The 16,257-nt window shown below is 39.9% G+C and overlaps 1 protein-coding gene across 3 annotated transcripts; it reads right to left on the bottom strand.

Moving 5' to 3' along the window:
* Window positions 1-281: 281 nt before the first annotated feature.
* On the bottom strand, window positions 282-14,978 carry LOC105006769 (zinc finger protein 85-like). 3 transcript variants are annotated; one of them, XM_010865435.4, is made up of 3 exons: window positions 14,745-14,972; window positions 11,720-11,832; window positions 282-3,414 (listed from the first exon to the last, which is right to left on the bottom strand). In XM_010865435.4, the coding sequence occupies exons 1-3, from the start codon at window positions 14,908-14,910 to the stop codon at window positions 3,340-3,342; spliced, it is 354 nt and encodes a 117-aa protein (XP_010863737.2). In that variant the 5' UTR covers window positions 14,911-14,972; the 3' UTR covers window positions 282-3,339. The 3 variants fall into 3 exon arrangements, with proteins under 3 accessions (XP_010863737.2, XP_012995773.2, XP_010863736.2); XM_013140319.3 differs by lacking the exons at window positions 11,720-11,832; window positions 14,745-14,972 and adding an exon at window positions 7,469-7,992; XM_010865434.3 differs by lacking the exon at window positions 282-3,414 and having other exon boundaries at window positions 10,250-11,832; window positions 14,745-14,978.
* Window positions 14,979-16,257: the final 1,279 nt, after the last annotated feature.

The raw sequence follows: 16,257 nt of genomic DNA, 5'->3' as shown, positions 1-16,257 counted from the left end.
ACACAGAAATGGTGGTGGCAGCATTATGGTATGGGTATGATTCTCTGCATCAGGGCCTGAAAAGCTTGTGAAGATAGAGGGTGAAAGAGCTGCAGCAAAATACAGGGAGAAGATTAATCGACCAGCAAATCTACCCAAAATCGAAGGATGTGTTAACGTTTTCTGTTATTTGTTTTATTCATGTTTCTAATTGCTTCAAAACATTGTTGAAAAATAAATGGCAATTTTTCAAACGGGTATTGAGATAAAAATGTATATATCCGTAGCTTTTCGCACGTACATTAATCTACAGTAGTCTGATGTTTTGCTCCACAACCACTAACATTGTCAAAACGCTGCAGAAAACCTAGGCACACGGACACACATTTGCAATCGTGAACATCAGCACACAGATACGTTTTATCCGCACGAATGTAACATGATTATTAGGGCCACCAGCAATTGATTTTCAAATTGCAAATGAGATAAATAAACTGTGTTTATACACCTGCGCTCAAGCGACTTTGGTTATTTCACACTTGCCCTGGGATCTTTTCATTTCGATTTTACGTCCTTTGAGGGATTTAACTGAAATCAGTTTACCAGGCACTGGAATGTAGCATAAGGTGTAACTTGACCCACTGCAATGTTAGTTAACTTCCACCCTGGCTTATGACAGACTCAGTGCCAGAGGTCAGATCTTTTTATAGTGAGTACTCAAGGTTCCGTATTCATTCTCGGGAATTAATTCCAGGTCAACCCGCTTCTTTTGACACTATCATATACTACAGAAAATATACTAACCATTAACTAAACCCAGAACAAGCACCTCAAAAAATAAGTCGAAACATGGAGCAGACCAAAGTCTGAGTACCACATAGCGCAGCTAATTTGTTAACATTTGTGGCTGAATGTGGTATTGTTTATAAGAAAATAATTGGAAGGAATGGATAAAATAAAAAAACAAGCACGTATACAGAACATGAGAATCTTGGAACAGACTTGTCAATCTAATTTAAATTTTGCAGCAGGACTTTAAACTAACAGTTTATGCAACAACAAAATAGACCTATAAGAACTGTCTGTGTGTGGCTGTATGAGTTCTGTGACGAACACCCTGTTGTCTCCAGGCCCTGGGCTGTTTGTTAAAATCAAGGGTTAGGTGCACTTCTATGGAGAGATGTGATCTTTCAACAGGGGCAGATGAACTGTTGGTCCTTGTGCATTCTCGAAGACTGCACTCCTGTGGTTGCATTAATGGCATGGATGTCATCTCTTATCCTGTTCTCTACATTGCTCTTTCTCTCTTGAACATGCTTTATCGCTTTCACAACCCCTATCTCCTACACCTACACACTTTGGCTCACTTTAAAGTAGAGTTGCACACAAACTAGCTCTCTATCCTCTTTTCTGGGGGTTCTTGAACCTTTTCAACTTGAGTCCCAAATAAGAAATGTAAAGTTCTTCCATTACCCAAATCATCCTCCAATGACACAAATTGCGTGATCATTTATGTATTTTCCACATTTGTCCCTCTCTTCTAATGTGCTTAGGGTCCATATTGGTCCCATAGTTTAGGAAACCCAGCCATGAGGATAATTATGGCATCTGATCTGTGTCAGGTCGTGCCTGGGGGCCACAGGCAGGGCCTGACCGCAAAGGTGCCTCTAGGCATCTCTGGGCTACAATTTGAATTGTCCTCAATTAGAGGCAGCTGCCCCATGTTACCTCTAACTGGGGACCTTATTTTATGTGCCCTTGGTTTCATTGTTTAAGCGTGTAGCCTTTCGGTTCTCATTTTGTGCCTCTTCTTTTGTGTTGTGTCTGAAAGCACAAATAAAAGGAATGTTTCGCTACAGCTCTGCGCCTCGTGCCCTGCCACACCACAGCTGTGACAGGCTGAAGTAGTGCGCTATAAAGCATGCAAAATGTATGTGCTACCAAATGAAAGTTGTCAGAGAAACATGTTTTCTGAATCTTTTTATTTCATTTTATCTGCTTCTTGTCAAGCCTGTGGCTGTTGCTTAGCGTGGGCTAACAGTCCTACTTTTTTTCGCATGCCCACCCCAGACGCAGCCGAGCTAAGTCGCACCACCTTCTACCATAGTCTCAGGAACTGACTTAGACCAGTGTGTCCATCTGGACTAATCTGCTAATGTTTCTGGTAGATTGACCATAAGTCAAAAGTTTTCCTGTGAGTGTGGAAGCCTAGTTCTTGGTTGCTACAGCAGCAGTTCCTTGTGATGTGTGTCACCACCTTTATCTAGTGGTCACTCGGCGCTATTGCCATTCAAAAGGGAAATTGTGCAGTAGTTGAAATAACAAAGCAGGTCAATAGACGTTTGATTAGGAGCATGTTAAAGGGGCATTCTGAGTACATTCATTAATTGTACTATTAAACCAATTTAACATTTGAAATTTCAGTCACTTAGCAGATGCCCTTATCCAGAGTGACTAAGAGTTATTGACGAATGATATATGGCCCTTCTTGAAAAATACAACATATAACAGTAGCGATTCTGAATCCTTCTCCCATGAGGAGAAAGGAGATTAGCGTTGCCATACGATTCCCTACATACTGGTCGGTTCAACTGGCCTGGTAAAGATATCAATGGAAAGCAAATATATGCCCAGTAAGGTGCTCTTTACGACTGAAGCTTCTTCCACAGTCGCCACAGCTAAAGGGTTTCTCTCCCGTGTGAGTCATGTTATGCCTGGTTAGTGTCTGCTTGGAGTAGAAACTTTTCCCACAGTCACCACAGTTAAAAGGTTTTTCGCCTCTATGAGTCAATATGTGCATGGTTAAGCGTTTCTTCCGATTGAACCTTTTCCCACAGTCAGCGCAGCAAAAGGATTTCTCCCCTGTGTGTATCAGTTCATGTCTGGTTAGGGTCTCCTTGCGATTGAAACTCTTCTGACAGTTACTGCAGCTAAATGGTTTCTTTCCTGTGTGAATGATCAGGTGTCGGGACAGATGGTTTTTTTGTTTGAAGGTCTTGCCACAAAACGGGCAGACGCTGGGCTTCCCACCGTGGGTTCTGCAAAGTCCTACTGGGCCTCTGCTCATGGCGGAGCTGTAAATTGCAGCATTCTTAGGATTATCTACAAGGTTAACGGAAATGTCAAGACTGTTTAAGTTGGTCAGATCAAATGGTTTGAAGTCACTCTCCCTGTTCTCCAGGGTTTGGGGAAGATTTGTGGACTGAAGTTGGTGCTCCTGACCACATTCACTTTTCACATAGGGGAGAGGGAATTTGAACATTATGACATCATCCTGCACTTGAAGATGCTCTTCCTCCTCACTGGTACGGAGTTCCTCCTGTTCCTCTTTGATTTGTGTTGGCTCTGGGTCTTCCTGTGTCAGATGAGGGCTCCATGGCTGCTCATCAGGTGGAATATCCAATTCAGAGAGAGGTAGAGAAAGAGGCTGGGATTCTGGAGGGAGAAGAGGAGGTGCAGAAATTATGTACTGAAGTCTTCAGAAGATCACGACCTATACACGTGAACTATAGACTGCTGTATATGACCCTTGAGACCTACATAAATAATGCAACGGCTATAAATAGGTTATGCAATGGGGTAGGCTTTGGTGCGGTTGGTGGGTTTTTATGGGAAGAAAATAAATAAAACGGTTTAGAACATTTGCAAGAAATATTGAATACTTTTCTATTAACTACAATGGTTAAGAAGAAAAAGTGTATATAGTGGGTGAAATATTGTCAGCAGCTATATGTTCTCCCTTCTAGACTTTTGAAATTGTCACTGTTCCTGGCTACCTGTAATGATTTTCAAAATAGATTTTCATGTCCTGTTATATGGTTTCTGACTTTCCCCTAGAGCACAAAACAACTTGCCAATATTAAGACTAGGGTGGGTTTCTATAAACCATTGGTAGCTCGTTTCAATAGCAAAAAGACATGTTAGCTGTTTGTGATATATTGCCAAAATGACACTGCTAAGTGCTGCATCCCGGCACTCTTGTTTTAATCACACATGAAAACAGCTCTTAGTCATGATCTATTTGCCATATACCACATCCTCTCATTACGCATTAATTAAATTACCACCTCCTTTTACTTTGACTCACCTTAAATGTAATGATAACCCTAAAAATGGCAACACATTCCATTTATTGAAATATCTTGTTATCCAAAGCTGCTCTCTAGTGCACAGCAGCATTTATTTCAACAAAACTCTGCTGTCTTTCACAATTATCTCTAATAAATAATAAACTGCCCAAATATAATCTTTAAAAACATACAGCAACAGAAAAAATTAAAAGACCACTGCACAATTTTATTTCCAAAAAAGTTGAAAAGGAAGGTTTTGAGTGAGGAACAGAAGGTTTAAAATTAAGGAGACCACTGCAAATTTAACGCTTCCGGTCCTCACTCAAAACCTTCCTTTTTGACATTTTTAGAAAAGAAAAAAGGGGCAGGTCTCTTAATTTTTTCCAGAGCTATATACAATTATACACATTGAGCTTATTGTACAACATATCAAAAACATTGCACTACAAAATTGTGAGGTGGGGCCTCCATGGATCAGACTTGTTTGTCCAGCACATCCAACAGATGCGCAATTGGAATGACATCTGAAGAATTGAGGCGAAGTCAACACCTTGAACACGTTGTGCTCCTCAAACCATTCCTGAACAATTTTTGATTTGTGGAAGGGCCCATTATCCTGCTGAAAGGTAGATGGTACGTGTGAAAGCAACATCTACATGGATGAGGAATAGCAGGACCAAAGGTTTCCCAGCAGAACATTGCCTCCGCCTGTTTGCCACCTTCCCATAGTGTATCCAGGTGCCATGTGTTCTACAGTTAAGTGACGGACATGCACCCAGTCATCCACGTGATGTAAAAGAAACGTGACTCATCAGACCACCTTCTTCCATTGCTCTGTGGTCCAATTCTGATACTCACGTGCCAATTGTAGGCACTTTCGGCAGTGGACAGGGGCTGCAGTTTTGGAGATGCTCTAACCCAGTCGTCTAGCCATCACAATTCGGCCCTTGTCAAAATCATTCAAATCCTTACGCTTGACCATTTTTCCTTCTTCTAACACATCAACTTTGAGGATAGAATGTTCACTTGCTGCCTAATATATCCTACCCACTAATAGGTGCCATGATAACAAGATTATCAGTATTATTCACTTGACCTGTCAGTGGTCATAATGTTATGGCTGATCGGCGTATAAGCATGTGACCTGCAGTGCTGGTGATGGTACTCTGATGAAGACAGTTTGTCTGGTGAAAAGTTGGTATTTAATTATTGCATACGAGCATACCAGTGTGCAGGTTTCTTATTCTCTACTTCATGAACCCTCCAAAAAGGACGTTATGTTGGTGACAGCGATGGGATGTTTTTTTTTGTTATAATGTTTGGATCTGAGTATCTGTTGAAGTTGACTCATGACCAAGGGACACTTGGAATACAGTAGGAGCAGCTTGCCATGATGTTTCATTTGCACAATCACCTTCCTCACTGCTAGCTGTCGTACAAGCAAATAGAGTGTACTGGACCGTCAGTCTGTAAAAAATCTTCACAGACCAAAACTTTCATCAGGACGTTACTGTCATATTGGACTAGAAACCGTGTGTGGCACACCTACACTGGAGGATTCTGCTATCCACCTGACCGATGCCTGAAACGGAATGGATAGAGCTGCCTAGCTGTATGCTGCGTGGGGGAACTATTCTGCCAGCTGAAGTTTGACTTGACCTTTGTGAGGAGACTGGACAATAGGGAGGCTTCGACTAATGCGTGTTCGAAAATTACACGGAGCTTGCTGTGTACTGGCGGACTGCATGTGAGCCGGTACTTTGATGTTTGCAACGGAAGGGACCTTGATGTATTCTAGCCCATAATATAAAGTATGTGCTACATTTTTGTTGGCCTGTTAACCATTTTCTTTGTGGAGCTGGCAACAAAAAAAAATAACTAGCTGGTTGTGTTAGTTGTGCAGGCTAGAGATTTGTTATTTATGTTCTTATTGTTGGATTCTCTCAACAAATTACACATTGAAGCCGTCTATTTAAAACAGACACAATGTGATTTAAAAGTAATGTGGATGTTTCAAATTGAAAGGGGCTAGTATGTAACAGAGTGAATTGAATGATTGACATTGGGTTGTTACGCCCAACCTGTGTCTAAAGTTACCTGTGTCATGTTAACTAATTGAGATGGTGGTTGCTTGTCTTGGAATAAAGTCATATAGAGTTGATCTCCCTATGCTGCTTTGGGTACAAGTGGTCAATATACCTGATGGTCTGCTCCCTGAGCCCTCCAAACAGCACATTACAGTAGTTTCTTAGTATCATATTTTTTTAATGAGGACATGTTTAACCCAAATCCTTGAAGTGAACTCAATGGACTGGGTCTACCTGGGTAAACATGTTAGACAACTGGATTGTTACGCCTTGTCAAATTGAGTTCACGAGACCATGCAATGAATTCGAAAAATATTCATACATTTGTAATATAACCTAGCGTTCATATTTCGCTAACTGGAATAAAGGAGGTATTTGAATGTTGCTATATTCCATCACCTACCGCTGAAAAGCTAAATTAATTCATCTTCTGTAGTTTCACAACTTCCTGTTCTTGTACGGTACGTTAGACTGTCGCAAAGTTGGACATTTTGAATTGATGCTGTAAACCACAGGTGTCAAACCGGTTCCACGGAGGGCCGAGTGTCTGCAGGTTTTTGCTCTCTCCTTGTACTTGATTGGTTAATTAGGTCACTGATTGGTTAGTTTCTACCCTCACCTGGTTGTGTAGGTATGAACTAGGAACCAATTTATAGGAAAAACCAAAAACCTGCAGACACTCGGCCCTCCGTGGAACCGGTTTGACACCCCTGCTGTAAACAAAACGCAACGTCGTAACGACTTCCATTGACATAAAGATTAGTTTATTATAATGGCCTACATTTTTTTAAATTATGTTTATCTGCTGGTGTTGTGCTGATGATATATCTGATGTAGCGCCGTTTGTACATTGCACTTTGATATATATTTTTAAAAGGCACGCTGTGTTCGCGGCGTAAGTTGATTGCATGAAAAGTACCAGGATAAATTACACACACTGCTTTCGCAGCGTTACCATACCGGATAAAAGCAGAAGCGCTCTCCATTATTTGTTTATTCTAAACTGCATGTATACAATCTTTACTGAAATGTTTTACCTCATCTGCAAATAATAGTGGGATGACCTTACAAATCAGGGAGCCAAAGCGATCACCAATACGATTCGTTTCTCAACATTAGCGAACGAACCATCACTACCATCCATCCGTTGTTCAGTCGTGCGGTGTCAGCCCAAACTTCACTCCCAACCTTCTACAACCTTTCCGTTTTATTATTTCCTATCGCAATACTCCATTATATTTTGGTATCTAACGAGTATCTTGAAACAGCCAAAATAAGCAATCCATACATGTTTGAGTAAAACCATCGTAAGTAATTAGACAAAATACGCACCAATTCTACATAGTTTAATATCCGCCGTGATCCGATTAGAGAGCATACTTCGTAGTCGACAATTTTCTTCCTGATACTCCGTTACCGTTCTCTCAACTGCCCCGAAAATTTCAAGAGCAGCCGCGGTTAAACGTTCATTTAAAAACAAACGAAACAGCTGTAGTTTAGACATTTTCCAGAAGACTGGGAGTTACGTATTACGTAGAGTGTATGGTTTCGTCGATGAGGAAAGAATGATTACAAAGGAAACCCACTCACCGTTTGTGACCAAAATTTTAAAAAGTACTTCCGGGTCACCGAATTTTGGAATATTTCCAAATAAGTCGTCGACTGACTAGTCGAAAAGTAACATGAAACTGTGTATATTGATGGGAAAAAAACTCAGAACATTAACAATAACTAATATTCCTCCATATTTAAGTGACATTTAAAAAAATAAATCAGATTCTGATGTTGCAAGGCCAAATACATGCAGCCAGTGTAAATCACTGTATATGGAATACACATCGCCTCAAAGTGTTTCGAGCAAACATTTGGTATCAAATCACGGGGCACTGTAACTGCAAGTATTGGCTTTTTACTCCACCGATATCACGGGCCACAGCACAAGTCAGTCACTCTATAAAATACAGGTGCTGGTCATAAAATTAGAATATCATCAAAAAGTTGATTTATTTCAGTAATTCCATTCAAATAGTGAAATTTGTATAATTTATACATTAATTCCACACTGACTGATATTTCAATTGTTTATTTCTTTTAATTTTGATGATTATAACTGACAACTAATGAAAACCCCAAATTCAGTATTTCAGAAAATTTGAATATTGTGAAAAGGTTCAATATTGAAGACACCTGTTGCCACACTCTAATCAGCTAATTGACCCAAAACACCTGCAAATGCCTTTAAATGGTCTCTCAGTCTAGTTCTGTAGGCAACACAATCATGGGGAAGACTGCTGACTTGACAGCTGTCCAAAAGACGACCATTGACACCTTGCACAAGGAGCTAAAGAGGCTGGCTATTCACAAAGCTCTGTGTCCAAGCACATTAATAGAGGATTGTGAAAGAAAACCCATTCAAAAATGTGGGGGAGATTCACAAAGAGTGGACTGCAGCTGGAGTCAGAACCACCACGCTCAGACATATGCAAGACATGGGTTTCAGCTGTCGCATTCCTTGTGTCAAGCCACTCTTGAACAAGACACAGCATCAGAAGCATCTCGCCTGTGCTACAGACAAAAAGGACTGGACTGCTGCTGATTTGTTTTCTGATGAAAGTACATTTTGCATTTCCTTTGGAAATCAAGGTCCCAGAGTCTGGAGGAAGAGAGGAGAGGCACAGAATCCACATTGCTTGAAGTCCTGTGTAAAGTTTCCACAGTCAGTGATGGTTTGGGGTGCCATGTCATCTGCTGGTGTTGGTCCACAGCTGTCTACCAGGAAGTTTTAGAGCACTTCTTGCTTCCTGCTGCTGACCAACTTTATGGAGATGCAGATTTCATTTTCCAACAGGACTTGGCACCTGCACACAGTGCCAAAGCTACCAGTACCTGGTTTAAGGACCATGGTATCCCTGTTCTTAATTGGACAGCAAACTCACCTGACCTTAACTCTATAGAAAATCTATGGGGTATTGTGAAGAGGAAAATGCGATACGCCAGACCCAACAATGCAGAAGAGCTGAAGGCCACTATCAGAGCAACCTAGGCCCTCATAACACCTGAGCAGTGCCACAGACTGATCGACTCCGTGCCACACCGCATTGCTGCAGTAATTCAGGCAAAAGGAGCCCCAACTAAGTAGTGAGTGCTGTACATGCTCATACTTTTCATGTTCATACTTTTCAGTTGGCCAACATTTGTAAAAATATTTTTTTTGCATCGGTCTTAAGTAATATTCTAATTTTCAGAGATACTGAATTTGGGATTTTCATTAGTTGTCAGTTATAATCATCATAATTAAATGAAATAAACATTTGAAATATATCCGTCTGTGTGTAATGAATGAATATAAAAGTTTCATTTTTTTTTATGGAATTACAGAAATAAATCAACTTTTTGATGATATTCAAATTTTATGACCAGCACCTGTATTATTTGCCTCATAGTGCATAATATATTATAAATGTAGTGAATGTATTGTAGGAAATTCTCAGGAAAATGTGTAAAGTGAAAATAGGCTGTCAGATCTTTGGGTCCTGGGTTATTGCAAGTGTTTCTGGCGTTTTGCGCCACCCATACCATTGGCCAAAAATGCATATACATGAAATATACATTGCCTCACAGCAATTTTTTCCCTAGAAAATAGACCGGATAATGTCTAGTAATCAAACAAAATGAGTTTTGGAAAGCCACTGTGTGTTACATCCAGCCACATTACATGTTCTACCCCCTTCTCTGCCGTTATTGCAATACACTGTAATATATTGTACATGGGTTGAATATTGCCTCATAGCACAAAAACTATTCTAGATCCAAATGGTGAACTGTTCTGTACAATTCCTGTCCAAACCACGATAGTAGATATTGGACATCTGCCTTTTGCTAACCGCAAAATTGCAAATGTGCATTATGTCACATGTGGCTAGTTAAATATCAAACTATTGCCACATTATTTTTTGTCTATTATAAATGCAATTTTTTATTAAATGTCGTTAATGCCATCTTTAATGTGATTTGGTGAGCTGATGAATGCAATAGCTACCCCCACGTCCTACTGATTTGCTGTCTAACAAAATCATTCAAAGATTGTCAACATAATAATGGATTTTGTCATGGTTAAATGCATCATTTGATAGCTGTTTTAGTATTACATTGTTATACATCAAACAAATTGTTAATAAAACATTGTCAGGACAGAGGGAGTCAGACATTATTGGTGCTAAACTTGCAGTTCAGTCATTACATTCAAGATTAGTGAAGTGAAATCACTCTAGAAAAAGCTATTTCTGAAGTAGTTTTCGGCATTAAAAAAACACAGCATTGACCTCACAGAATTCTCAAACCTGATTTGCAGGATATCTTTGAAGTTCTCATAACACTTTTTGTTAATGTTTGCATCATCATTGAAATAACATCTAAATTCATCCACATATAACATCTAAAAAAAAGTAACTCTACTTTGCATCTATTCTAAAAACCACAAATAATCCAAAGCTGCTTTTTTCCACAAACAGTTATGCATTTCTTTTCCCATTTTTTGAAAGCTATTTTTTTGTACTTATTTTCTTTATTCTTTCAGTTTTTTTCAAGTCTTATGTCTTTGTGGATGCTTTGTACATGCTTTAGCAGATTATTCTTATGAGTGAATCTTTTGCTACAGACTGAGCAGCCCAGGAGTTTTTCTCTGGTGTGAGTCCGAATGTGCCTTCTTAGGGTCCCCTTCTGATTGAAGCTTTTCCCACAGTCACCACAACTAAATGGTTTCTCTCCTGTGTGAGTCCGTATATGATCTGTTAGGTTCCACTTTCGATTAAAGCTTTTTCCACAGTCACCACACCTAAATCGTTTCTCTCCAGTGTGAGTCATGATATGCTTTCCTAGGTCTCCTTTATGACTGAATCTTTTTCCACAGTCACCACAGCTCAAAAATGTCTCTCCTGTGTGAATCCTTGTATGTCTGAGCAGATCTTCTTTGTAATTGAAGGTCTTTCCACAAACAGGGCAGGTACAAGTTTTCCTAGCATGACAGAGTTGCACATGGGCCTTCAGTTTACAGGCAGAATTGTAGCGTTTTTGGCAGAAACGACATTCACTAACAGTCTTCTTGGCGAGAGTCAAATGCATCTGCAGATCAGCCTTCAGAATGAATGTTTCATCACAGTCACGGCAGCAGTAAGTATTTTTAGATGAAGTGCTGGCGTTGGAACATTGTTTCTGCAAAGCTGGGTATGGATCCTGTGGTGGACCAGGTTGCAATTGAGAGCTGCTGTAAAGTCCTAACGGGTCGCTGTTAAAAGAAGAGTTGTGAGTAAAGGCATGGTTTTGATTATCTGGATGGTCGCAGGGAATATCAAGACCTTTTATATATGTCACAGCATCAAAATGTGTTAGATCCACTGCTTTAGAGTCACTCTCTCTGTTTGCCACAGTCTCGGTTTGGGGAGGAGTCAAGGACAGTGGGTCCACCTGATCACGTTCATATTTCACACAGGAAGGAGTAAATGTGAACTCTATGATATTCGGCTGCAGCCCTTGAAGCTGCTCTTCCTCCTGGCCAATCCCATGTTCAGCCTGTTCCTCTTTTACCTGTGTGGGTTCTGGGTCGTCCTGCTCCAGAATGGTTTTCCACTCCTGCTCACAGGGCTGCTGCTCTGGAGGAACTTCCTCTTCAGAAACTGCGAGAGAGAACTGCAGGGAATCTGGAGGGAAGAAAACGAGGAGCAGAGTTCATCTAAATATCATAGAATAAAACAGAACATATAAATCATTCAATTTAATTATACGTGAATTATTACACAGGGCTTATGTTGTTAGGCCTACTACTATGGAACACATAGTGGACAATGTGCACCAAAGTCTACAACAAAAGACATCTCCATGCTTTTGGGACACATTTTAGTTGGTCAACTCAACCTCAACAGATTGGAGGTGGAGCTAGTTATTGAAATCTACATAGCAGTTGCATTGCAATCATCTCTGATGGGTGGTTGAATATACATGGGCAAAGAATAATTAACTACATCATCTCTACCCCTCAATAAGTATTCTACAAGAGCAGAGACACAAGGGACAACAGACACAAAGACCCCAACATTGCGCATGAGCGGAAGTTGGTCATCAATGACCTGTAGAAGCTATTTGCACTGGTTACAGACAATGCTGCAAACATGAAGTCTGCTTGGTCTTAAGTGGAGGAGGCCTACCATCACATCACACCCACTGTCTATGCTGCAAATGTATTGAACCTGCTCCTCAAGGATATCAAGGCACTGAAAACAATGGATACACTCTACAAGAGAGCCAAAGATGTGGTTAAGTATGTGAAGGGGCTATAGGGGTTATAGTGACCAAAATTATCACGGTGATGAGATTTATCGCTGTATTGTAAAAATGTGCTAGAAATGTTCAAAAAGTACTGATAAACACACTGAAATAGTTTCACCAAGTTTTATATTGAAAACCAACCAACAAATAAAATTATCAGCCCTATACACTTTGTGTGCATAAACATTAAAATAATTAACATTAAAGATGGAACCATGGGGCCAGGAGAGGTTAAAGTTTCCCTAATGCAGGTTTTAATCAACACAACTATAAGCAAGCTAATTCAATGAGCATATAAACACAACACAAGTAAAGCAATGTGCATGTAAGAACAATACAATCATATGAAAAAAATCTAACAATGTGCAGGTGTTGACATTAAAATAACAAAATATGTAAACAAATTAAATGAACACGTCCAGTCTCTCCTTCATAAAGAAGCTTCTGCTTAACATCCTATATGTAGGCATCTTTGTTCACTTGATATGAAAATGGAAAATTGTCAGCATATTTAATTTGTTGGGTTTAACTTGCCTTGAATTTGCTATAAAGTAGTAAGGGGCGGTCATCACGACTCAAGAGATGTTAAAGCTGCTAGGTAGGACTTTTTCCTGCTGGGGATTCCATTAGTTAACTAGAGAAATTGTTTCACAAACTGCATAGCTGGGTTGCAATTACTAACTGGTCATGAAAGCTGTTCTGCACCAATGCCCAATAGAGAATTACGTTTTGAATAATAAATAAAAAAATATATAGAATTAACTGTTCCCCCAAAAAAAGCGCTAACCCAGAGATTGACGTTATTCTTAGCTTTCCAACATTAGTTTAGGGTTCCTGGTTTCTAGCTATAGAGACTTAGACTAAGTCTTCTTTCGCTTCTTTGTAGTTTTCATAGTGTATGCTGTAGTGAACAAGGGAGGAATTGGCAGTTTGTCATCCTGGTCTCTAGCTGCCATTATAGTTTCTTACAGTAAGCAAACTTCGCTCCCTATGGCATACTTATGCTATATATCATTCAGGTAAAATGCACATTCTCAAAATAAGCCAAGGAGGAAGGACTGCCATGTGGGGGTCTTGGCTGGAACAGGATTTCTGGAAAGCAGGGGCAAAAATTATAAATTGACATTCCACTGGCACAGAATTGCCTGTGTTGCTAATCAACTTTGAGCCTCTTTAGTTTACACTACATGTTTATAGGGGACACGAACCACGTTGCATGCGGCACCTGCGTCAGACTGTGACTAGCTTTGGTTGACACTGGACAGTATTAACCATGAGTTATTCAAATTGCGGTAATCAATGACTTTAATGATCATATACATTTGAAACGGTAATACTAACTGTCAGGAATTTTACTGTTATTTATCGTGAGACCAGTAACGGTTTCATGCCAACTGCAAATATTCAGAGCCGCTTCAAAGGGATCCTACTGGATGCCTTAACTCCTGAAACCTACAGCAGTAGCCAGATTCAGGGAGACAATGCCATCCTATTGGATGTTCAGACTCTGCTTGCAGATGAGAAGAAATCCGCACTGCACTTCACTGTTGCTCTGTTATTCCCACAGAAAGTTTCCACCATTGAATATTTACAAAATTGTGCAGTTTTCACAGCTACTCTGTTGGGAGGAGGGTTTAGTTATGGGGGGAAAGCAACTCCCCAAATAGCCACACACGCAACTAAACATTTTGTTATCAGGAGAAATATTAACATCAACTTTTAAGCAAATAAAAACATCAGGGAGGAAAAAAGTCTTAAATAGTTGATTTGTTAACGAAGTGTCAATGACACCAAATACCAGCATTTTATTGGTCTCACTGACCAATAAAAACGTCATGCAAAAAGCCAAGTGAAAATTTTTAAAATCATGACCATTTGTCCTACAGTCTGGAGCCCAGGTGTTCAGATTTAAGGAAAACAAAGAAATATCTAAGTGATCCCAAACGTTTGAACGGTGGTGTAAATACAGTATAACGTGAACTAGCTAGATAATATGAGGTGGGTGTCCACCTCATATTAGACCTATAGTGATAGTGTAAGACAAACCGGCAATTAGCCCATGGCAAAGTAATTAGCCCCTGTCCAGCACGGTGACGGAGGTGAAATCCACGAACGTACTTTCAATTTGACGCTATGATCTGAAATAGCTTTTACATACAGGAGTTTAGAGAATGGCTATATCAATCAGCTTTTCATGACAAAAGTTACAGTATGTAGATATTATTTTAAAATCGAAGCAGACAGTTTGAGTATAACTAGTTAGCCATCTACAGATTTAGCTACGTACCGATTTCACATAGTTTTGTCCCCGGCGTAATCCGCAGCAGTCTTCGTAATCGATCATTCTCTTCCTGGTACTCTACTACCATTTTCTCAAAAGCACCGAAAATCTCTACAGCAACCGCTGTTAACCGGTCATCTAAAAACACACGAAACGACTTTAGATTGGGCATGATTCAACTGAGAGCTGGAATGACTTCACCCGAAACGATAATCAGTCTTGTGCACATCTGCGTCTTGTGAGCAACATTAAAGAAACACTTCCGGGTCACGAAAATTAGGACCATTTCAACACAAAGGAGGCCAACGAATTACTTCAATACTTACATGTTCAAAACATTGACAACAGTTTATATTTGATGACATTTAATAGCAATTTCAATAACAAATTTGTATTAAAACACGTTCCAAGGTCAACATTCAGACAATGGGAATGACTGAATATGGAATGTGCCACAGAGAAAGCAATGTAGGAAATGTTCAGGAGAACATTCATTTTATTCTTCAAGTTTCTCCTCCAGCAATTGTAGTGATTTGATTTTGTTAGAATTCCTACGAAGGAAAATAGGGGAGAAGATACTGCTGCCAAGACAGGTACAGGAGAACTGCAAGGGCAAAGTTTACAGTTGTCGGTGCTCTATTTAATTGTTATATTTATTGTCAAATGTGCCGGCCACTGGCGTAGCATGGTGACACAAGGCCAGGGTACAAGCTGCCCCTGCCCCCCAAAAATATATTTTGTATTTTTACTTTATATCTTGAGTTTCTATTATCACAGTCAGACAATTGGAATCGTGACCACATCTCCTGTCTTTCATTCCCACCTGTCTTGCTTTTTTTATACGTGAGGAGAATAAATATAGAATATGATTCTATGTCAAAAGACATAAGGTAGTTTTCATTATAGTAAGAAGCCCAGGATTGGCAGGTGAGGAAGGAGAGTTTGGGCAGAAAAAGAAAGGAAAACAGATGAAGACAGATAGTCAGGAGAAAATAGTAAGGAGTGGGACATAACAGAGAGATAAGTCCAAGAATGAGACAAAACAGAGAAACACCAGAAAGAGCGACAACAAGGTTGACAGAGAACCTACTTTCACATATTTTTCTCCCTAGAGAGAAGATCACTCTGTATAATGCTAACTTCCTACAATTCTCTGTCATGTTTCATTTCATTGTATTCACATGTGTAGTTTAACATTACATCATAGATCATGTTTTACTTTCAATCATAGATTGTCATGTTTCATATTTTAGCATTAAAGCACAAGGGGTTGTGGCCTATATGTCAAAGCATATTCCAGAGCACAATGCAATGTGGCCTGTAACTGCCTAGTTACTGCCCTTAGCCATGTGGGGGAGATTCACAAAGAGTGGACATCAGCTGGAAACAGTGCTTCAAGAACCACTACGCACAGACGTATGCAAGACATGGGTTTCAGCTGTCGCATTCCTTGTGTCAAGCCACTCTTGAACAAGACACAGCGTCAGAAGCGTCTCGCCTGGGCTAAAGACAAAAAGGA

The sequence above is a fragment of the Esox lucius genome, chromosome 24, assembly GCF_011004845.1.
Source record: "Esox lucius isolate fEsoLuc1 chromosome 24, fEsoLuc1.pri, whole genome shotgun sequence".
Lineage (NCBI taxonomy): Eukaryota > Metazoa > Chordata > Actinopteri > Esociformes > Esocidae > Esox > Esox lucius.
The sequence above is the reverse complement of the archived record's forward strand: the minus strand, read 5'-3'. Positions and strand labels throughout refer to the sequence as shown.